General features: G+C 37.7%; 3 protein-coding genes across 3 annotated transcripts; 2 read left to right on the forward strand and 1 right to left on the reverse strand.

The window, feature by feature from the left end:
- Positions 1-55: 55 nt before the first annotated feature.
- Positions 56-16,740, forward strand: LOC121759395 (transcription initiation factor TFIID subunit 1-like). Its single transcript, XM_042154959.1, has 21 exons — positions 56-215; positions 380-489; positions 2,472-2,534; positions 2,691-2,736; positions 3,940-4,197; positions 4,643-4,743; positions 6,751-6,916; positions 7,140-8,241; positions 8,675-8,877; positions 8,967-9,204; positions 10,063-10,399; positions 10,634-10,843; positions 10,992-11,084; positions 12,363-12,569; positions 12,671-12,874; positions 13,215-13,701; positions 14,122-14,312; positions 14,450-14,560; positions 14,822-14,878; positions 14,954-15,943; positions 16,106-16,740. Exons 1-21 carry the CDS (start codon positions 137-139, stop codon positions 16,454-16,456), a joined length of 5,604 nt encoding a protein of 1,867 aa, XP_042010893.1. The 5' UTR covers positions 56-136; the 3' UTR covers positions 16,457-16,740.
- A 360-nt stretch (positions 16,741-17,100) lies between these two features.
- Positions 17,101-18,168, reverse strand: LOC121757901. The gene has a single exon (XM_042153358.1). It carries the CDS (start codon positions 18,166-18,168, stop codon positions 17,101-17,103), a length of 1,068 nt encoding a protein of 355 aa, XP_042009292.1.
- Positions 18,169-22,902: 4,734 nt separating this feature from the next.
- LOC121758370 (peptidyl-prolyl cis-trans isomerase FKBP12-like) lies at positions 22,903-24,260 on the forward strand. Its single transcript, XM_042153779.1, has 4 exons — positions 22,903-23,161; positions 23,238-23,299; positions 23,896-23,948; positions 24,022-24,260. The coding sequence occupies exons 1-4, from the start codon at positions 23,016-23,018 to the stop codon at positions 24,121-24,123; spliced, it is 363 nt and encodes a 120-aa protein (XP_042009713.1). The 5' UTR covers positions 22,903-23,015; the 3' UTR covers positions 24,124-24,260.
- Positions 24,261-24,276: the final 16 nt, after the last annotated feature.

The following is a 24,276-nucleotide window of genomic DNA, read 5'->3' on the forward strand; positions in this document are numbered from 1 at the left end:
AAAAATGTACTAAAATAAAATGAATAAATCTCTATAAAAGAGAGAGCAATACAGAATGCAGAGAACGAAGAGAGAAGAGAATAGAAAGGTGAAGAAGACGACGGAGACACTGTAACAGAGAGAGAAGACCGAAGCCATGGCTCTTTGGGGCGAAGGAACTAGCTCAGGCGCCGCCCCCAGCGACGGAGCTGCCGAAGACGAGGACGTTGCCGTCGGTACGTACCGAATTCTTATTCGCCAACACAATTTAGGGTTTTAATTCAGCTGAGACCGTGCTCGGATTGGACGTTCGTAATTCTCAGTGGTCGTGCTGTACTGCGGTAGGGTTCGCTTCCGGTTCATGTCGCGGTTCTGAATTAGTGTCGTTTTGAATTGGCAGATGACGATGAGGAGGAGTACGAGGAGGCTGAAGGGGGAAACCGCCTCCTAGGGTTCATGTTCGGGAATGTCGACGGCGCTGGTGATCTTGATGTCGATTATCTTGATGAGGTGGTTATGAGATTTCCTTTCGTTTAGGATTTCTTGTTTTTTACTACCGGAGCTCAGGAATGACCGACAGGATTGAGAAGAGAAAATTGAGCAATGTATAGTCGTCCGGGTAGATTGTTTCGAGTGTCGAGTGGTTAATCCTAACGGATTTTAGTCAACTGAACTTTAGCTATACAGGACTGAAAAGACAAAATTGGATTATGTGATGTATAGTCGTCTTGGTAGTTTCGAGTGCTTAATCCGGAAAGATTTCAGTCAACTGAACTTTAGCTATGCACTTATACTACGCTGATTATAATGATAGGCAAGATTCGATGAATTAGAATGCAGTTTACTAGATGCTTAGAATGTGGCTAGTCCTCTACCAGAAAAGCTGCTATGTTTATTTGCACATTTTAAAAAAATTCTGAAGTATTATTGTTGTTCTGGAAGTATATGATTGATGCTTTGGTAAATGGTATGTGTATGCCCCATGTTTTTATATGCCAATGCCAGATTCTCTAAGTTTAGTACACATTGTGGCCCCTGCCCCTGTGGATTATCTACCACTGATGGAAGATTGACCAATTTGAATAAGAAGTGTAGAGATATGTGGACTTCCATTAAAAAATTTAATATTCAGTTGTTAGAATGAGATTTTCACAGTTATGATCCATTTGAGTAAAAAGGTTTATGCTTAGTGTAATTCTCCTGCAACAATTGTCTTATAAGCTTATACCTATTTTTTAGTTTTTACCCTTGCGATTCGTGCCTTTTATGTTTAATAGTAAAGTGAAAAATTGGGAGCTTTCTTTGTTGCTGCCGATGTGAGAATTTTGAAAGGTGGTCATAGGCTCTTTGTTAGGTTTCTTGGAAAATGAGACCATTTCCCCATTATCATGTATGAAAACTAGGTTCAGTTTTTGCTCATATCATCCCGAAATAGTTTTGTCTTCTCTTTCCTATTTTTCATCTTTTTTGGGGTTAGATGGGGTAATGTTGAGCTTCTTTCCTGGTTTTCAACATGTCCAAGCTCTTTCAATGTTAACAAGTCCCCCAGCTTGGATAGAATCAAACATGCTATTTTTATTTAATTATTAGTAGTATTAAATACTTGAAAAGAGATGTTGTGTTCATAGAATCCACCATTGTTACTATTGAGGTACTGCCACACCTTAGGATCCATTAGATTAAATACTATATATATGTAATTAATTAATCAATTATTATTTCTGAATATCTAACTGTAGATACTGAAGCGAGTTTTTAAAATTGTTTGCATATTGCTATTCTTGATAATTCCAGCAGCAAAATAGCTTGCAGAATAACATCTTGTAGTTGGTTGGAACAGCATTAATATTAATATACTAATAGGTGGAAACGTAATAAATAATGTACTAAGTATCTAACAAGTAACTTTATGTAAAGAGTATGTACCTTAAAATGTGATGGTAGTGATTTTAGGAAATATACCAAAGTGTAGCAGTACCTACACTGTGATTTGGCTTTCTGTTTGTCAGTTGGTTTTGAGTATCATCTGGAGCTTGGTTCAATATTTGTAATAATTTCTTAATGCCAAGCTTTAACTTTTAGTACCCTGATAGCAGAGAGGTTATTTGTCTGCCATTGTCTATTAATCAGAAAAGCATGTAACAAAGAATGTACATCTGATATAAACATGTATATGAGCATCCTAGTTAGTAGAACGGAATGATTAATATTATTAATCTCTGTAGAAAATTATGGTGAAGGCTTGTATGCTCACTACTTTGCACTTGGTCTTGAATTTCTATAACCCAAAGGGCTGTTTAACTAGATGCATAACTACCACCTGAATTGGTTTCTTATGAGCTGAAACAGAATTATAGGAACAGTCAGATGGCTTGTGTTGCATGTCTAGTGTCTACTAATCCTTTTTCTCTTTAACCAGTAACCCTCCTTAGTCCTTCCCTTACTATCCTCTGCTGGATGATGCACATGCTAAACTACAAATCTTATTTCAGGACGCGAAGGAGCATCTTTCTGCACTGGCCGACAAGCTTGGTTCTTCACTAACAGAAATAGATGTATGGAAATCTTTATCACTGCGCAACCATAGTTATTAATACTAGATCAGATCTTAGTGGCTGCTGTTTTATAAATTACGATATTATTTTTGTAACTAGTCACAGTGGCACTCTTATCAATGCTGAATAACTGTTTTTTTCGTAATTGGGTTCCAGCTCACTATGAAATCACTGCAGACACCATCGGACGCTACAGATCAAGGTGATTATGTATGCCAATTAAAAAAACGGAAAAACTTTCTAAATCTCAGTTAGTATATTCTAGTTTTTCTAAGTGTAGTGTGCCATTTTTTGTGTTCATTAGAACAATAGTTGCTCATGGTTTTGTACTAAGTAGCAAGTAATGTATTAGAAGTTATTTTCTGTAGTGAATTACTACCTAGTGGCACATTTCGATAATTATCTTGTTAATTATACTAATATATGCGATCTTAAAGTAGATTCTTTTATTTGGGTGTGGTGGAATACATATTTAGAAGTAATATGTGCAAGCATGTATGTTTTTCTGGGAGAGTCTTCTGGTGAAAAGATATTGCTGTATGCTTTTAAATTCTTGGCATAAGTTAAGAGTTTCCAACGTTATATGCATGTACCGGATTTTGGACCTTGGTTTTTATAGTTTACCCCCAAGGTTGGTTAGAGTTTACACCTTAAGCTAAGATGTCATGTCATGTATTTGACAAGGTCATGATTCATTGGGTACTTAATGGCATGATGAACACTGCATATGGTGCTGAATTAAATGTGACTTTAAATGATGACGATATGTTATGTGATAAAAAATTTAATTTAGTATTAAGATTTTCTTAACTACCCCTTCAATTTACTTCTAGAATCTCTTAGAGCAGAGAAAGAAGTTTTCTGGCTTTGAAGTGGAGTGTTAAGTAATAAATTCTTGAAACGCCCTATGGTCCTACAGTCCCACTAAAAGAATGATGCATGACTTTGTGTGGGTGTGTAGATATATGTATATGTACTTTTTTATTCAGACTGTCTCGAACTCCCTGTTTTAAGTTGTGATTACAAAGCATCTTGAAAACTTCCGCTGTTAATCCAACAAAAGTATACAGAACTTGCTGGTCGGTCCTAATCAATTTTACAACCCCAGTACGTTTTTGTTACCTGTTTCATGGTTATTTAATGAAATGCCTTATGCTATGTCATATACTCGTTTCCTTGGAAAGTTACACATATAAGATTACAATCTCGTATACTTTTGTTTCTTAACTGTCATTAAACCTTTATTAGCAGAACTTTCCATCTTAATACGGACATATTCTACTTAATTTTATTAGTTCGAATGAGGCTTTAACTTTGCATTGCATTTCTATCAGAACGTGCTACATTTTTTCCTTTGGTCCTGATTTATATCTTTCCCCCTTCCATTTTCTCCCATGCAAACTAGATTATGACAGAAAGGCAGAAAATGCTATTGATTATGAAGATATAGATGAGCAATATGAAGGACCCGAGATCCAATCCGCTACCGAGGAGGACTTTTTGTTGCCAAAAAAGGATTTTTTCTCCAAAGAAGTTTCAGTAGCGTCTTTGGACAATCGAAATTCTCTTTTTGATGATGAAAATTATGATGAAGATGATGATTTGGAAAATCAGGATACAGGTGGGGAAGACCATGCTGAAATTCAACAGTTGTCTCCATCAGGTTTTACTTTATTTAACAAGCCTCTTTCTTAAGTAGTTAATTGCTGAATTTGTTTTGACTTCATTTGTGATCTTCTCTGGTTTTTAGTTTGTGCATGTGGTAAAAATATTCTGAAACCATATGGCATGTAACTTACTTTAACATGTTAACTCTTGGACTTTCTATCTAAAATGATACACTCATTATTGTCTGAGGAGCCCAGCAAATCCATTTCTAATAGTAAGAATGAAAGGGAACACATAGACAAGGAACTGATGAAATCCTTATCCACTCATGCTGGGGTTCCGTCATGAATATTGGAAGATGAACCATAATTCTTGCTCCAGGGCAATCTAAACTTGTTTATTCCACTACGCAGTTGATCTAGACATCTTGGCCAAGTTGTATAATAGAATATGTAATGTTATCCTTTTTAATATACAATTGGTTCTTTTCTCCTTGACAGATGAGCAGGATCATAAACATGAAGCCATTTCTCTAGATGAAAGTCTTCCAGATGATGATCTTGCTCCTGAAAAAAGTACAGATATGGGAGATTCTGAGGAGGTTGGCTTTTTTGTATATTTTGCAATTGTTTCAATTTCTGGAAACATCTGAAAGGAAAAACTTTGTGATTTTTTATACCTCCTAAGCAACTCTGAATATTACCCATCCCACACCTCCTCTAAGATTTCTTCTTTATCTTCAAAGATTCATCTACTTCTTTTCATGGATAAACTAACAGAAAATTTTTAAAGCCTGTGCCACGGTTGCCGCATAACTACTCTACCACTAGGCCAACACTCACGCCAGAAGATTCGTCTACTTCTTTATAGCCATAGAGGCCAAAGAAGGGCGGGAACTTTAAACCCCCGTAGCACTATACTTTCTCTTCATGACTGGTTGTCATTGTGCTCGGCATTCTATGCCATAGTCTTTGGGCAATGTAGGTCTACGTCTTCAGATTGATTTCTGTATGAGACATGCTACTTTTGGGGGAAGAAGAATGTGTGGGAAATGTCTAACACTTCCCATGTGTGTAACTATCCAACACCTGTAATCAATGAAACACCAGAGCTTTTCAAGGCATGAGAGTCTCCAACACCTGTAATCATGAAAACACCTGAGCTTTTCAAGGCATGAGAGTCTTCCAGATAACTGGAAAGCAAGGGAAAGTGGATAGTCAATTCATTGGGAGGATTGAATTTAAAAAGGATTTGCAAGAGAATTTTCCAGATACATTTAAGACCCAACTCCTAACATCATCTTCTTGATCTTCTTTAAACGCCTTTAATTGCCTTAGCAAAGAAATATAATTCTTACATTCAAAATCTTGGATACGAATCACATGCAAATCCTAACGAACTGAAGAGCAAGAGGTGCCATGAATCAGAGAGACAAAGAAACAATAAGTTTATATTGGTAATGAGCACCTGTGTGTTTAATACTCCATTCACCCAATGCGCAATCAATAACTCCTCATTGCATCTTTCTATAAAAAATAGTACTCACTCCGTCCCACTCTAAGGGACTCATTTTCTTTTTTGGATCTCCCATTCTAATTGACACATTTCCCAAAATTGAAACATCATTATCTCTACTTTATTCTCTCTCCACTCAACTCACAAAACAAAACTACATAAAATCCTTGCCGATCTTAAGAAGTGGAAATGCTCCACTTAGAGTGGGATTGGGGGAGTATTTAAGAAGTGAGATTGCATGTTTGTTAGGACTTAGAACATTGCAATTAGCATTTAAATTCTTGCACAACAACTAATAATTGATTCCAAGTATTTGAAGAATCGGGTTGTTTACTTTAACCAAGAAGTTTCAAAAGGTTTGTGTGTTAACCTTAGGTCTACAAGATTAATAGTTTGTTAAAAAAAATATGCCTCAACCCCTATGTTCATTCTATTGAAACCCTTTCTTGTCCCACATCAACAAATGATGATCCTGACTCCTTTATAAATGAGTGAATAACCTTCCCCCCTTATAAGGCCTTTTAAGGGGGTGAGTGACCCATTCTATCATGGTATCAGAGTGGGCCCAAGTCGGTGATGATTTTCGTTGTTGCAAGTGTGGAAGTCCGATGATCATTTCGGCCCACACATTGCGGGGGCGTATTAAAACCCTTTTCTTGTCCCACATTGATGAAATGATGATCCTGACTCCTTTATAAATGAGTGGGTAACCCTCCCCCCTAAATGAGGGGATGAGTGGCCATATTTCTAACACATTCCATGTTGCATCTTTTTTTCCTTGAGTTCATTGCTTTTTTTTTTATTTTTTTATTTTTATTTTTGATGAGTGAACAACTAATCATATTTAATGTTTTAAGTTCTACTACCGACCTAGAACATGGCCTCTCAGTAGGCTTCCCTGTCCTTGTAAGCTCTATGTTAAATATTTGTAACGTTGGTTTAAATGTTAGATCTTTATAGCAAGTGTTTCTAAGTGCCTCTCCTGGAAGTAAACTAGATGTGGCCTCATTTATGAATACTTCTTCGGGTTCTTCTTTTCGTCCTGTACTATATGATTTCATATTTCATGGTATAACTTGTCATGTTTAAGCAGGATGATTCAAATGCTCTGGAAGAGTCAGTTGATGGTGACATGTCTTCGCTGCTTCCTGTTCTTTATGTAGAGGATGGAAAGGCAATCTTGCGGTTCTCTGAGATTTTTGGCGTTAAAGAGCCTGTGAAAGCTGCAAGAAAAAGAGACCGGTATCCGATACCTAAAGGTGGGTATGATTTGGTTAAATAATATCTGTTCTGATTAACAATGCTTCGTTGCTCTTTTAATTGATTCGAGAAGCAGTCTGGGCTAGCTCCACTCTTTATGAAATTTTGGTGCATTTACTCTATTTAGTCGTTATTGACATTACACCTTACAGTCTAAAGTTATTACTGGCTTGTAGTTTACTAGCTTTCTGAGCCAGCGAATCTTCTTCTGTTTTCTGATAGAGAAATACAAGTTGTTAGATGCTCCTGAGAATGTCGAGGAAGACGAAGAGAAATTTATGAAGGCACCTTGCCAAGATATATCCTGGATGAGACGATATGGTGCAAAAAGTGATGTTTACATGTGTGAAATAGGTGATGCATTGATACCAGAAACTGTTGGGGGATCAGTAAGGATGTCTGATGGACTTACGAGGGATATGAAAGATTCCTTTGTTAATGCTGAAGTAATGAAAGATGAAGTGTCGCTGTCTTATTTTCCGGAATGGAACACTAGCTTTTCTTCCAAATTCTATCCTCTTGACCAGGAAGATTGGGAAGATAGAATTGTTTGGAATAACTCTCCATCGTCTATTGACACCTTGGTAGAGAGCTGTGAGCTGTCTGGACCTGATTCTGACACAGTTGGTGACAAAGAGAGGGATTCGAAAGCTGAACCAGGAACTGTGGAGTCGGAATTCCACACTGAGTTGCATGACAAGCATCATAACTTATTTGAAACTAAATATTCCATTTTGGTGGAGCCTTTTGACTCTGACGGATCCCGCTCTACAGACCTTATCATCTCACAAAGTAGATACCATCCCCAGCTTCTACGATTAGAGTCCCAATTAGATGATCATGGTACAAATTATGGAGCACTGAAAGATGTTGCCCCTGAAGCAAGGCTTTGTAGTGATGCTATTAGACGTTTCAATGAGCTCACCTTACAGAATACAGATGTAATTAAAGGATCGTGGATAGATAATGTTATCTGGGATCCACATCAATCTATTGCAAAGCCAAAGTTAATTCTTGACCTCCAGGATGACCAGATGCTTTTTGAACTATCAGCTACAAAGGATACTGAACATCTGCGGCTTCATGCAGGGGCTATGATTGTAGCACGCTCTCTGCATCCCAGTAGTGGGGATGTACTTGACCTGCATAATCATGGCATTCTATCAGCGGGGCGGTTTAATATCTCTAATGATAAATTCTATTCAAACAGGAAATCCTCCCAGCAGCTGAGATCTCATTCTAAAAAGCGTCCTGTTCATGGACTTAAGGTTTTGCATTCAGTGCCAGCACTTAAGCTGCAAACCATGAAAGCAAAGCTGAGCAAGTACGAAATCTGTTTCGATTCTATTTCTTTGCGTTTTCCTCCATATGCATTAATAGTAGCTGCTGATACTCAAATCAAAAGAAGACTTTCTAGGAGTTTGTATCTCAATCTACTTTCTAAACTATATTATGTCAGCATTGAATGTGGATATAAATAGGTGATGCATAGGACTGACATACCTTTTTAGCATGCATGTTGTTATATGAGTAATCTATGTGGCTCATGGTTATCCTCCTCTACACGTTGTGGGTCTGATTGTATTGATTTCGTGCCTTCTCACAATAAGTGCTTTTCGTGAATTTATCTTAGATACCTGTCATAGGTTGTTTTCTTGCTTTATAAGTGTTTCTTCTATATTATGAGTTTTTAGCCAAATTCCCATTTTCTTTACATCTATTCTATCCTAGTTGTGAAGTAATTGTTATTTTTGCAGCAAAGATATTGCTAATTTTCATCGTCCAAAAGCTTTATGGTATCCTCATGATATTGAGGTGTCATTAAAGGAACAAGGGAGATTAGTCACACAGGGATCGATGAAAATAATTTTGAAGAGTTTGGGTGGCAAGGGGAGTAAACTTCACGTGGATGCAGAAGAAACCATCGCCTCTGTGAAAGCTAAAGCTTCTAAAAAGCTAGGTAGTCTATTTCTTGGAGTGGTGTAAATTTTCTGAACATTTTTATATAATATTGTCGATCATGAGTATTAATTAATATCTTTCTTGTAGATTTTAAACTATCTGAGCCTGTGAAGATATATTATTCTGGGAGGGAGCTTGATGACAACAAATCTCTAGCCGAACAGAATGTTCACTCAAACTCAGTCTTGCACCTTGTTCGGACAAAAATACATCTATTGCCCCGGGCACAAAAGCTTCCTGGTGAAAACAAGTCATTGCGTCCCCCTGGAGCTTTTAAGAAGAAATCTGACCTTTCAGTAAAAGATGGTCATGTTTTCTTAATGGAGTAAGTTATTAAGTTATTTTGGGATTGTCTGTGTTTTGTTTTGAAGTAAAGAATATCAACTGACGTCTTATTATTAGTTTGATCCAGTTTTGATGTTTTCTTCAATATATTGTTCTGTTATTTCAAGCAGTTATAGTTTCAATTTTGCATCTTTTTTCATTGAGTGAGTTCATATATGCTCATGGCCTTTATTTTGAATTGTGTTTATAAGACGCTGAGAACATACTATTTTAATCATGGGATGAAATACAAACAAGTAATGTTTTCAATCATGTGACCTTTTTTCATAATGTGACATTGATCCCTCATAGCAAAAGTGATACAGCGTCAATGAACCTTTCACTGTGCTGCATTATCAAGTTATTTGTGGTGAATTGCGTCTTTTAAAAACCATATTTGAGTCGCATTATTTCTAAAATGAGTTGTGTTAAGGTCGATTTTAGTCATGTGAGGCTAACTGTTCACTAACTTAAGTTATAATAAGTATATCAGAGGGAGTCATCCTAAATAAATATTTAAAACTTGCAGTATTTTCCTGACAAAGCTGCATTGTAATTGCATCTGCATTTTAACATATTATCAGAAGTAGTTGTAACTATGTACTACTCTATAGAAATTAAACATGGTTATAGACCATATTGTTGCTTTGACTTTGGTCTTTCAGCCTTTCTGCTGATTGGCTTTAGTCTAATGAATGATGGATACCTTCATTAACTTTTCAGCTGATATGCTAAAGTGTAATTGAATTATACTTCTGTTCGGGTCATCTTCTCTATAGAGTATTCAACCTAATTGTATGACTAATATAACTTGAGTTTTTTTTGCTTATGTTTTTTCTTGATAAATTTTATATTTCAGGTACTGTGAAGAAAGGCCTTTGCTTCTAGGTAATCCAGGGATGGGTGCGAGACTTTGTACATATTATCAAAAATCAGCACCTGGTGATCAAATGGGAAACTTGATGCGGAATGGTGATAATGGTTTGGGGAGTGTTGTCACTCTTGATCCTGCTGATAAATCCCCATTTCTTGGAGATATAAAACCTGGTGCAAGCCAATCTTGCCTGGAATCTAACATGTATAGAGCACCCATATTTCAGCATAAAGTGCCATTAACTGATTACTTATTGGTGAGGTCTCCAAAAGGGAAACTTTCCATCAGACGCATTGACAGGATTGATGTTGTTGGACAACAGGTTATGCCAATATTCTTGTTGAATTTGGTCTTGTTTGGTCTGTGTGTGAGATACTGTCTGCCCTATCATCTTCTGCCTTTCTAGCGAAGTTGCTTTTTGTGTTGCTTTTTTTTTGTCTTTTTTTCCTCTCTTCTGAGAATTTAGGGAACTAAGCCCATATTTTCAACTGCTACCGATATTGAAGTCTTCAGATGTTTGATAATGTATGTTTTCTAACTTGGATTTGTTCAATAGGAGCCTCACATGGAGGTTATGTCTCCTGGGTCCAAAGGTGTCCAGTTCTATATCATGAACAGAGTTTTGGTACACATGTACCGGGAATTCCGTGCTTGTGAAAAACGTGGGTTGCGTCCCTCGATTCGTTCAGATGAGTTGGTATCACAGTTTCGTAACTTGTCTGAAACGTTTCTCCGGAAGAGACTGAAAAATTGTGCTGATTTACAGGTATTACATCTTGCCTTTTGTTATCCTTGTCTTGTTGTTGATCCCACTTGATAGCATTTTTTATCCCTCTTGACGGCATTCATTTACTTGGCTTGCTTATTCTTCTATGGTGAGTAACATCTGGTTCTTTTTTTGTGTGGGCTATTAGAGGGGTCCACATGGGCAGTATCTTTGGGTTATGAAGCGCTCTTTTCGCATTCCTTCAGAAGAAGAACTGAGGAGGATGGTCACTCCTGAAAATGTGAGTGTTTTATATTTTTATCCTCTTTCCTTCATTAGATGATATATGCTGTGTGAGGGGATTGTATGTGAGGCTTTTTCGAGCTCAGAAATTTGCCACAGCTTATCATGGTTGGCCACCATTTTTGTGTAAGCATCAAATTCTGATAAGAATAGACTAAATAAAATGCATTGTTCTTTTATCTCTCTTCTTTGTTTGGATTTTGTATTGTATTCTTTTGGTATGTGTTTATTGTTTTCACAAATTCCGGTTAAGGTTGACTAGTAAAACAATGATGTTGAGATTTCACTGCTTGATTGTATGTGTTGTTATGCCACTTATGAACCAAATAAATAAAGTGTGGCGAATCCATCTGTTACTTCTTTTGTAAATGATTCCACTGACCTAGCTTATAACTATAGTTGTCGAAGGCTCTGGCTTGCTTTAAGGTTGTCAGAATTAGATTTGTATATATGGTTTAAATTGGAGAGCAAGTTAGTGCTTTCCTAGTTCAGTTAGTACTCTTATGTATATATAGGTTCTTTGATCAATAGATGAATATAGAGAGTTTTCCACAACATCATTTTCTACCTTTAATTTAACAATGTGCAAAGGCCTCATAGTCATTAGGTGCAATTAAATTGCATGCCTGAGTAAAGTTGTGATCATGGATGCTAACACTTGCAATGCACCCAGAAGGTATAACTGTTCTTTCCTCAAAAAGTATGTGTTGGAAATGAGTAATCATAACGAGAACAGAAAAGGCACTGTTGGCAATAATTATTCAGATTATAATTTATAATAACAACCATCGGCCAGTTAGTCATAGTCATTATCATGAAGACTTATTTGGTTTTGCATTTATTGTAATTGGATACATTTTCCTACTTGACACTCTATATATGCAATGGACATTGCCTTTACTTCTAGATATATAGGCAACATGCCAACGTCCCAATCAAATTCAACTTGTGAATAAAAGCCATCAAACTTACCCTCAAATTTCTAACCAGTTCAGTTGGATTAAAGCCAGTATTCTTAAATAATTCATATGAAGATACCCAAGAAAATCTTTGACGTTTGTTGGTCTTAGAAGTTGATTAAGATTGTTAGTTGGGAGGTAGGGAAGAGAAATTTTAAAGAACACAATTTTCACTGATTCATTATTCAGTTCTAGTGCATGAGTGACTATATATGTTCTGCTTATGAATAAGCTTTCCCAATTATATGCTTAGCAAAAAGAATGTCCATGGTTTATGACGCTGAAAGAATTGTATACTAATTTGCAATTTTGCTTAGGTCTGTGCATACGAGAGCATGCAAGCAGGTCTGTACAGGCTCAAACGTTTGGGAATTACAAGACTGACTCTTCCTGCTGGTCTTTCATCAGCAATGAATCAGCTTCCAGATGAAGCTATCACTTTAGCTGCAGCTTCGCATATCGAGAGGGAGCTACAGATAACGCCATGGAATTTGAGTAGTAATTTTGTTTCCTGTACAAACCAGGCAAGCTACCTATTTCCCATTGTTTTGCTCTGGGGGGCTATTCCTGATGTTTATCTTTCAAATTTAACATTGAACGAGAAATGTGCACCTTTTCTGTTCAGGATAGGGAAAATATTGAGCGTCTGGAAATTACGGGTGTTGGTGACCCTTCAGGAAGGGGCCTAGGTTTTAGTTATGTTCGCACAACTCCTAAGGCCCCAATCCCAAATTCGATGGTGAAAAAGAAAACTGTTATTGGTAAAGGGACAACTGTTACTGGAACTGATGCAGATCTACGCAGATTGAGCATGGAAGCTGCGAGAGAGGTAAATGTGATTTGCACTAGTAGTCTTTTTTATTACTCAAATGGTGCTGATATATCTCAACTTTATGAACTCTTATTGGGTTTTTATTAATTTGTAAAGATCACACTATCTGTGTTGTCATATTCATGTTTTGAGATAAAAACATTTTCTCTCTTATTGATTAACCTCATTCCTTATGAGACTTCCTGCATCCCTTGCCATCACTTTCAGGATGCATTTTTGTAATTTACATCTTGTTTGATTATTTGGAGTTGCACTAATAATTATCTCTTGTTATTGTCCAAAAATAGTAGTCACTCCAGGTGATATGCTGCTAATTGTTCATTGTGTTTGCGTACAGCTTCTCCTTAAATTCAATGTTCCAGAGGAGCAGATTGCAAAACTAACTCGATGGCACCGAATTGCTCTAATACGCAAGCTTTCAAGTGAGCAAGCAGCATCAGGTGTCAAGGTTGATCCAACAACAGTCAGCAAGTTTGCTCGTGGACAACGAATGTCCTTTTTGCAACTGCAGCAGCAGACAAGAGAAAAATGTCAGGAAATATGGGATCGACAATTTCAGAGCCTCTGTGCTGCTGATGGAGAGGAAAATGAGAGTGAATCAGAGGCTAATAGTGACTTGGATTCATTTGCGGGGGATCTGGAAAATCTTCTGGATGCAGAAGAATGTGAAGATGGCGAGGAGGATAATTTTGAGACCAAGCGTGACAGCATGGATGGTGTTAAGGGGCTAAAAATGAGAAGGCGGCCACTCCAAACTCAGCACCAAGAGGAAATCGAAGATGAGAGGGCAGAAGCAGAAGAATTATGCAAGATGCTCATGGATGGTAATTTTTTGTTAATGTGACAGCTATATTATTACTAGAAGAGCTACGCTGCACTTAGTAATCCTTCAGTCTTTTATTGGAGGGCATCTCTTACTTTGTTTGGTAAAGGTGCCACTTCCAGTGAAATTGATTGTGTAGGTGCTATTGGGCAGATTAATAGGAAAATAGGTCATGTGGTTGACTTGCAAAGACAATCCATAAGATACAGATATGCAATAATACTCTATGCTGCCTGATTTCCTTTGTTGTGCAGTATCAACCTCTGTTTGATAGATGGCCTGGTATAGAAATAGGAGGCAGTTATTGCAAGTATGGTTGTTCATTATTCTTTCTGCTATTAGCATTTGATGTGATAATGCATGTTTTATACTGTCAATTTGTATTTTTACATTCAAAATTTGACCATTGATTGTTTTGCAGATGAGGAAGCTGAACGCAAAAAGAAGAAGAAGACAAAAACTGCAGCAGAGCAAGCTGGGTTGTCGGTTAAGTCAAAGTTTAGTTCTGAGAATGGTGATGGAATCAAGAAAAGCAACGCAGTTTCTAAGAGATTCATGCAACCTGAAGGATCCTATCTAGCAATGGAGAAAATTGCTAAAGACCAAAAGGAGGTGTATAATTGTTTTGATACTGCTTCCATTTGTTCGTATATCCATCCATATCTTCTGATAGTCATGCTTGATAACTAGGTTGCATAAATTCTTTTAAGTTCTGATCACGAAATCTGCAATTCTGTACTTCGATACAGGGAGACTACTTGTCTGCTAAAAGTCATCTTCCGGGGAAATTTAAGGCCAAGAAAAAGAATGAGTTTGAAGTACTTAGCAAAAAGGTGAAGATATTGGGGGATGGAATCACTGTAAGTTTGCCACTTAAACTTTGATGTATTCTCACTTTCTCAGTTAGACCTACAGTATCCAAATTCCCAATATAAACTTTGCTCGCATTATTATCGTTTTTGCATTGATTTGATGTTAATATGGATCTGGGTATCGAAGGATAGTGCTTCTGAATACCTTGTGAATTCCCCGCCACCCTTCTTGCTGTCTGAATTTCCATCCTTATTAACACGGTTGTGTGGAGGAATTTTGACATTGTTTGCTTTAAAATGTAAAACTAGGTGATCAAGGAAAAGAAATCCGCAAGGGAGAGTTTTGTCTGTGGAGCATGTGGTCAGGTACGCGTAAATTCTGAATGCAGTATTATGTACATCTGGATCTTGTTTCTTAAATGTCCTATTTCCTATATCCAGCTTGGTCATATGAGGACCAACAAGAACTGCCCCAGATATGGGGAAGACGCTGACACTCGAGTAGAGAGCATCGATCTTGACCGGATAGCGGGCAGGTCTAGTTTTCCAGATCAAATAGAGCAGAAACCCCATGTGAAGAAGTTAATGCCAAAAATTGGGCCAAAAGCTGTTGGTTCAGAAGCACAAGAAGATGAAAAACCAACTTCAAAGGCAAAAACCCTCAAGGTTAAATGTGGCTTGACGGACAAGCTTCCTGATAAACATACTCCCACAAACTCACAGAGCTCTGATAGACCAGTTACCTCAGATGCTGAAATGGGAAGCAAGTCTGTTGTAAAAGTAAACAAAATCACATTTTCAAACAAGACAAAACCGGATGATGTGGTTGAAACTCCTAGGACCTTTCTGATAAAGCCTCCAGTGGATGTTGATAGGGAGCAATCCCGCAGCAAGAAAGTTATAATCAAACAACCAAAGGAGATCATTAATTTTGAAGAAAACAGCCAGGATGGAAGTTTTGGCTTTGACTACAGGAAAACAAAGAAATTAATGGAAATATCAAGTTTGGACAGACATATGGAACATGAGAGCAAGCACTACTTTGAAGAGTCTTCAAGGATGAGAGATCCCGAGAGTAACCAATTGTGGGCCGATGAGAAAAGGAGAACCTTTGATAGACAACAAGAAGGACGAAATAGAAGGGGAGAGAAATTGAAGATGATCGAAGACCAACCAAAGTATGAGTTACTAAGATATGAAGAAGCCATTCGAAGAGAGAGGGAAGAAGAAGAGCGTCAAAGGGCGAAGGATAAAAAGAAAAAGAAAAGAAAGCTTGAAGTAAAGGATGATTATTTTGATGATTTTCCTCCTAGAAGAATCGACAAACGGATACCAGATAGAGATAGAATGGTGAGGAGGAGGGCAGAACCTGAGTATGCAAGGCCCGCTCCAGATTATGTCCCCGCTTTAAAGCGGCGACGTGGAGGAGAGGTGAGTAGTTTAAATTTTTGTAACCCCCTCTCTTGTTGAGTTGCTTAACGTCCCCAATTTTTTGCTCAAACATGGAATATGCATGTAGGGGCTACATTATTATAAACTGCAAGTTAAATGAAACCCTTGTGAAACTAATCGATGTGAAAATCACAATTTCAGGTTGGTTTGTCAAACGTCTTGGAGACTATTGTCGAGACGCTCAAGGCAAGGAAAGAAATATCGTACCTATTTCTAAAGCCAGTAACGAGAAAGGAAGCTCCTGACTATATGGACATCATTAGTCATCCTATGGATTTATCTACGATCAGAGATAAGGCAAGGAGGCTAGAGTACAAGAACCGAGAGGACTTCAGGCACGACGTGTGTCAGATTGTGATCAACGCCCATACGTATAATGACCGACGGAATCCAGGTATTCCTCCTCTTGCAGATCAACTTCTCGAGCTCTGTGACTTCTTGTTAGCTCAATATGATGCAGACTTGACAGAAGCGGAAGCTGGGATTGAATAGATGATAATAGGCAACGCGCGTGGGATAGTTATTTTTTCGTGTCCCCTCCCCATTTTTTAGGTTAATTTGTATTTCTCTTGAAATTTTGTGTTTTTGAGATTTTTGTAGCATTAAATTCGCCAAGTCTGTATATCTGAATGATCCCCAGCTTTGATCATACGTAATGTTAAAAGGTTTGTAGATTAGTTATAGGTGACAAAATGTATAGAATGTGCATAGCGGCAGCCCCTTTTCCTGTCCTCCAAATTCTTGGCAATGTATCTTGTATGAAATGAAATCTTTTATCCCCTTGTCTCAATTCTCATAAATCCGATTTAGAGACGTTTATCAGTTGGTAAGATGTTTCTCGTCCAACTGATAGGTTGAGATTTTGAGTCATTTAATGGGTGTAGTGTGATTAATTGCTAAGATGTTTCTCCTTTAACTAATCGGAAATCAATCGACGTTGAATATAGTAAAAAGGAGAAATAGTACGTAACTATATAAAAGCCACAAACAACAAAATCAAACAAATACATTCATACGCACAAGAAAACAAGTTCTTGAGGATTTATTCCCCGACCCTCGAAGATTCGATCATTTCTCCACGATTCGAACGTTCCAAAACGGGTACTTACTATCGAGTCGGGTCAATTCAATCTAATTCAAAACCACCATTGATGAACAGCAATCCCCTCACTCCTAATCTTCCCATACAACTCCACACAATTCCAATAAGCCCTCCCTTCCTCCTCTCTACAATCCAAGAACAACTCATCCACCACACAAATCGTCTTCTCCCTCAGCATCCTCTCCGCGGCCCTCGCCTCCACCTTCACCACCACGAAATCCTCCGCCCCCCAATCCCATTCCCCCTCCACGCCATACACTTCGAACTCCTGCCCCCGCATCGGATAATTCTTGTAGAACCAATCCACCGCGCCGTCCTCATCCGCAACGAACACCCGCCTCCGATACCCATCCAACGGATCCTCCATCAAATCCGGCAAGTAATTGAACCTTGATTCCTTCTCCACCCGCGGAGGCTCGAGGTACACTCCCTCCAATCCCTTCAATGCGGCTTCCTTCTTCCCACCACCACCAATGCCGCCGCAAATCACTCCCCTCCGGCCGCCGGAATACCTAATCGCGGCGGAATTTTTCCTCATTGCAACCACCGTGTTGCCGTTAATTCGCCGGAGGTAAACGATTTTGAAATCATGCAGAAGCCGGATCTCCGCCGAGATGTCGCCGCCGAGAGGCGCGATCGCCAAACCCCCGCCGCGGATGGCATCTTCCACCAGCTCGATCCCGCTGAAATTCGGCGCGTAGATATAATCAAACACCTGGTGTGCATCCGCCTTCATACTAAAATCGACGCCGGCGTTTCTCAGGAAGGCGAAATCGACTTCGCCGGCGGCGACGACGAAGCCTCTGTGCCCCTCCGCGAGGAGGCCTTCATCCTCCAAGTCGCGGAGGAGAAGCGGCAGATTCTCGATCCAGTCAGAAATAACTCCTTCATTTGAAGCCGCTTGGATGATCGAGCCGATCGAGGGCAGCGAGAGCAGAACCACCGCGAGGAACAGCGATCTCGACACCACACGCAGGGATCGTGAATCCGGCAGCTTAACGACGAAAACGGCGTCGTAATTCATCCCGATTTCGAACTCATCCGGCTCGTCAATGTCACTGCCGCCGCTCTTAATCCGTCGGGCCCGGCCCGATTTGTCCATCTAATTCAATTCAACAGTAGCCGAAATTGCAAATCAGCAACGAAATCTAGAGAGAGAGAGAGAGAAAACAGAGGGGGGAAGAAGGGAAGGGTTTTAGCGAGTGCAGAATCTGGCGGCGGTGTGGTTTCCACCCACGAGAGCTACACGGTTGCTTTGGCTTCTACAGCGGAGGAGCATCAATTGCTTGATTCTCGCAACTTCCATCGCTTGTATTTCTCTTGAGGATTCAATTGGATTAGGTTTGTTGGAGTTGGTTTCACATGATTTCCCAAAATTCCAACTGAATTCACACAGAGAGAGAGATGAAGAAGGAGTGGTGAGGGAAAGGAGAAGCTGAAAACAGAGGGTGATATAATATGAGGATTTTTAATTTTTTATCATAAAAAATATTTTTAATATAATACTATTATTATAGTAATAAATGTAGCAGAACTAGATTTTGGTGTTTTGTGGTGAAGGTTTTATTTCTCAATGCACTTTGAACTAACGGAGGATGGACTACCAATCCTTTTTTTGTACAAGGACAACTCACACATGTAGGGATGTCAATCGAGCCGACCTACTCGGATTGCGGGTCAATTGGGTGCGGGCTCGGATTGCGGGTCAATTGGGTGCGGGCTAACAGTGACAGAGCCACATTAGAACAGGGGTACCACTGTACCCCAAAATTTACCGTTATAATTAATTTAGATATATTCTTTAGCAATCCTCACACTTGGTCCAGTGGTAATCGTCTCTTCTTCCATAGGAGAGGCCCGAGTTCAACACCAAGCGACGCCACCATGTGTTTATTTGTTTATTCCAATCTTCTATTTTATTCTTTTTAAATATATTAAAAATGGATTCCATTGTTAAGATACATATTTAAGATCTTTTTTATGCTTTTTAAATATGTATTCCAAAATAGAAATCCATCCAATGCGCACATCTTTATTAGTTGTTTTATTGTATATTAGAATTTTTATTTTTTCAATGCATTTGAAATCTACACAATTCACTATATATTTATTTTTTCTATTTTCAAATCTTTTAAAGTAGTTTTATCTTCATCATTTTAGCTTTTTTAAAAAATATTCTAATGTATTTTAATTTAATATCGTTTCGGCATGATATATAATTAGTTTTTATTTTTCGAATTCTCTTCTAGTGCACATCTTTAAGATGTTTTTAATAAAAATAAATAAAATCATAAATTTTGATTGAAAAAACAAAATAAAGAAATGAAAAGAATAGGTTAAACTTTGACGCTTGAAGTGCGATAATTAATTATTGTACCCCCAAACAAAAAATTCTGGATCCGCCACTGCGGGCTAATCGGGTGGTGAATTCTTTCGGGTTGTAAAAGTTCAACCCTAATTCTAAAAGGTCGGGTTTCGGGCTAGCCCAACGGGTTAATCGGGGTGCTACCGATAAGATTAACATGCGATCAATCCAATAAATAATGATGAAAATTAGTTATATTCATAAAATGTAAAATATTTAATTATGATAAATCTGAGATATATGGTCAAACTCAATCATAAACATGATCAAATACTAATATTTGAGATATTTCGTGAAATTTTAATGCATGTTTTAGAAATTTAAATATTTTTTAAGTGAATTTGAAGTTTTTAATTTATTTATCAATTACTATATTAATAAAAATCTAATATATAATTTGTATATTTAATATAAAATTGAAAGTTATTTTTTTAGTTATCTATATTATAAAATAATCAATGAAGATAATAGAAATTTTATCGAGTTTTCGGGCTAGCCCATCGGGTTTTCGGTCCTAGCCCTAACTGGTCGCGGGTTAATCGGGTGCGGGCTAATCGGGTTTTAATTTTATCGGACTAGAAATTTTCAGCCCTAATCCTATAAATTTGGCTGGCTATTCGGGTCAGTCCACGGGTTGCGGTCTACATTGACATCCCTACACACATGCCAAGCTTATGCGCCGTGATTTGAACTCTCGATCTATTAATTAAAGTGAGAAATACAGAGTATTTACCAATAATGTAACCGTAGTGTGAAGGAAAGTCGTCTTTCCTGAAGGGGGCATTGTGCGGGTGAACACCATTTTATAAGGATGAATTTTTAGAAAATAGATAAGACTAGTTAATAAAGATAAAAGATGAAAATTTTAAAGACATAAAGACATGTGGCTGTGATACCGATAGGTATCGACGGTCATGCAAAGATCGGCGGACTGAGTGGTGAGATACTTTCTGAAAATTGAGGGCAGAGGAATCCTTGCGTAACTAGGGTTTTCGATGTTTTTATAGATCTCAGTATCTTCTTATGTTCCGAAAAGAAAATTTGAAAACGAGCTTATAATTTTGTCCAACTTGCATTAATTAAATTACAAAATATTTAACATAAGATAATATAGATTAATCTGAGAAACATCTAGGAGCATTGGTGTTGTGATGGGGTCGAGTCTAGCCTCGTGGTGGGATTCATTGTTGCCGTAGTTGGTGTTGGGCATGGAGATGGGACTGCCGGGATCAGGTTATTACTCCCTCCGTCCCACATAATTTGACCCAGTTTTCCATTTTGGGTCGTCCCACATAATTTGACTCATTTCACTTTTACCATTTTTGGTAGTGGTCCCCACATTCCACTAACTCATTCCTATTCACATTTAATTATAAAATTAATATGTAAAAGTGAGACTCACATTCTACTAACTTTTTCAACTCACTTTTCATTACATTTCATAAAATCTGTGCCCGGTCAAAGTGTCCCAAATTATGTGGGACGGAGGGAGTAGTATTTAGTGAGGTAGGTAAGAATAAGTACTACCCCTGCCCTTTAAACCTCAGGCTAACAATAAAATAAATGAGGATAAAAATAATTCAGATCCAAAAGATTATAGTAGTTCGGATTTTGTATGAATTAGTAAGTGGTGAGATATGCATAATAAGTTACAACTAACACACTCATGTAATGCGATGAGATTAGAAAAAAAAAGTTATAACTCTCACAAGCTTTCTTTCTCCATATCAGTTCATTGTTTATTACGACAAGGAAAATTCTCTATTTTTTCTTCTCATCAATATTATTGAGTCAATCTCAAATTTCATTAATCGAATGCTTTGAAACTCGCAATCTTATTAAAACGTGAAACAAAATTAAAAGAAGCCAACTAATTTATTGGCTAATGAAAGGTGGCACGTAAACAAGATTGGAGGATTGCTATAATTATTCAATAACGATTGGGGAATGCAACAATTTGAAATGAGTGTCAAAGGGCCAAATGTCATACTATAATCGTTTGTTGCACAATAATGCATAGGGACACGTGTAGGTATAATAGCTAGAGGTTAGAGCATCCAATCTCTGGCCAGATTCAGGCTCCTAAGTCCCTTCCACGTTATTATTCCCCTAAATTTGAGTTCCAGACCACAACTCCTCTAGTCCTGCAGGCCCCATTCAGGCCACAACTATTAAATCGCACTATTTTACAACATATGTTACTCGTAAAATAGAATACGTTGAACAATTAAAACCGGGAATATTCATTTTTAATTCAAAAATAAAAAATAATAAACTAAAAAAATTAAAAAATTAGAACATAAAAAAATCCAAAAAAATTTAAAATTAAAAAAAAAATCAAAATTGAGAGCTCCGTCGCCCCTCTCCCTCTTCTTCCTCTCCCCCTCCCTCTTCCAAATGCAAAAATTGAGAGCTCCGTCACGGCCCGGGAAGCTCCATCGGCGGGCCAGGCCGGACCCTGGGCGCGGCCCAGGCCGCTATTGCGTCACCTCCAACGCGCGAAGCCGCGGGCCAGGCTGCACTTGGGTCCTGGCCCGCAGCGTTATTTATGCCCTTATGCTATGCCATTCCGTAAAAAAATGTCTCATAGTATTATTTTGTCATTTCGTAATGTCTGCGATTTAAAGTCTCATTACCATTTTTTTTCTTCAATTTTAGGTAAATGTACTATTCAATTGCATTCACATTTTATTGTAAAATCAATATGTAAAAGTAAGATTCACGTTGAACTAATTTTTTTTCTCTATTTTTTATATAAAATCCAAAAATTTCTTTAAATGTTGTCAAAATGAGATTGTAAACGACCGACCGATGTACATATATTATATAGAGAATATTAAATCAATTCTCTTTGTCATCAAACTTTATAAAAATGATATTTAGTAAATTAAATGAAGGATAAACAAATTAAATATAGATATAAAGTATTTTTTATCAAAACAGAAAACAACTTATTTAGTTTGAGATATTTTGAAGTGTAACTAAAATTGATTAACTTGAGAGGGAGGGTGCATGTTCTATAATTGAGCATGAAGAGTTGAAAACTATTCTATATTAGCCTGCGTTAGTACGGAAAATAGTCACATTCGACAAAAAATTTTTAATACTCCCTCCATCCCATTAAAAATGTCCTCTTTCCTTTTTAGTTTGTCCCAATCAAAATGACCCATTACTTAAAATGGAAACACATTTATCTCTTTATTTTTTCTCTCTTACTTTACTCTTTCCACTTAATACACAAAATAAACTACATAAAATCTCGTGCCGCCCAAGGAAAAGGTCATCTTCCTTGGGATGGAGGGAGTATTCAATTAGTAAAATATGATTGAAAATTATAAAATAAAATAATAAAGTATAGGAAATAGAAAGACGAAAAAATGGTTAAAGTTGGATTAATCCACCCAAGTTAACATGGGATGAAACTTGATAATCTGTCGAGGCCATGTTTGATAATCTAAATTAGCCATGATTAGATTAAAACCAAGATATCTTATCCACATAGGATTAGTTATCTCTCTCCCTCCCATTCTAAACTTTGAAACTTTCGAGAAAGTGTTGGGAGCAGAAGAGTTGAATTCGACACAATGCTAGCTTGCCCAATCAGAGCAATGGGAGTGGAGAAGGAGTTGGTGAAGCCAGGCAACGGTCCCAAGCCACTTCCCGGTCAAAAGGTCACCGTTCACTGCACCGGATTCGGCAAAAATCGAGATCTCACCAAAAAGTTCTGGAGGTAAATCTAAACACTTTTCCCCCTTTCCTTCTCCGATTCGCGTAGAATTGGTGTTGATTTAATCTCTGTGGTGCAGCACCAAGGATCCGGGCGAGAAGCCTTTCACTTTCCAGATCGGCCGAGGTCAAGTTATTAAGGGTAATGTTGCTGCAAATTAGTGATTTTTGTTTTGTGTTTTGTTATCTGAAATGTTTGATTAAGATTTGAGTTGTGTGTGTGACTTTTTACCTATGTTGGAAATGCAGTTGATGTTTCGCAGATTGATTTTGAGACTTGGATTTTGGCATGATGTTAGTTTCAATTGAAATTAGCTGTATATAGGTTTGAGTTGTGTGTGTTACTTTGTGTGTTTTGCAGATTGATTTTGGGAGCTTGTTTTTTGGAATCTGTATTGCAGTGTTGATGTTAGTTTGAAGTGAAGATAGTTGTTAGTTTTGCTATGTGATAATAGTTTCAATTGAAGATAATTGTCAGTTTTGATTTTAGTTAGGTAAAGATGATGCCAATATAGAAACATATGAATCAGCAGTTGTATGGAAAAGGAAAATTGGCTGCAGATTAAGCATGTTCAGTGCTTGTATGTTACTGATGCCATCATGTGAATGCAAATTTGTTTGTGACATAAAAACAGACATGGTTGTGTAGTTAATTGCATAACACAATGGTTTCACTATTGCGTTATGCAAAGTAGCTTCTTGTCCTCTTCGTAAATCGGGATGTTCCATGGGTTGCAGGCTGGGACGAAGGAGTGTCGGGAATGCAAGTGGGAGAAGTTGCTCGTCTGAAGGTACTATGCAAATCTTTTGTGTTTCCGTATTTTCCTTATCGTTGATTTGTTTGTTCTTTTGAATCTTGTTTAGTGCTCTCCGGATTATGCCTATGGGTCGAATGGCTTTATGTCGTGGGGAATTCAGCCCGATTCAGATCTAGTTTTTGATGTTGAATTGTTGAGCGTTGAGTAAAAACCAGCAGCTGCAGCTTGTTGAAATGAGTGTTTGTTTTATGTAGTTTGCATTATGAATTCTAGTCTCATTTCTACTTGTATAAACTGATGAAAACTTTCTTATTAATATGAGTAATAATGATGGATTACATCCAATTCAAATTATGCAGAA

This window comes from Salvia splendens, chromosome 12, assembly GCF_004379255.2.
Source record: "Salvia splendens isolate huo1 chromosome 12, SspV2, whole genome shotgun sequence".
NCBI lineage: Eukaryota > Viridiplantae > Streptophyta > Magnoliopsida > Lamiales > Lamiaceae > Salvia > Salvia splendens.

Coding starts and splice junctions, on each gene's coding strand:
- LOC121759395 (XM_042154959.1), top strand. CDS start 137: ATGGCTCTTTGGGGCGAAGGAACTAGCTCAGGCGCCGCCCCCAGCGAC. Junction 12,570..12,670: donor TTGTTTCCTGTACAAACCAG/GCAAGCTACCTA, acceptor TTTTCTGTTCAG/GATAGGGAAAATATTGAGCG. Junction 12,875..13,214: donor GCATGGAAGCTGCGAGAGAG/GTAAATGTGATT, acceptor GTTTGCGTACAG/CTTCTCCTTAAATTCAATGT.
- LOC121757901 (XM_042153358.1), bottom strand. CDS start 18,168: ATGGACAAATCGGGCCGGGCCCGACGGATTAAGAGCGGCGGCAGTGAC.
- LOC121758370 (XM_042153779.1), top strand. CDS start 23,016: ATGCTAGCTTGCCCAATCAGAGCAATGGGAGTGGAGAAGGAGTTGGTG. Junction 23,162..23,237: donor CTCACCAAAAAGTTCTGGAG/GTAAATCTAAAC, acceptor TCTGTGGTGCAG/CACCAAGGATCCGGGCGAGA. Junction 23,949..24,021: donor GAGAAGTTGCTCGTCTGAAG/GTACTATGCAAA, acceptor AATCTTGTTTAG/TGCTCTCCGGATTATGCCTA.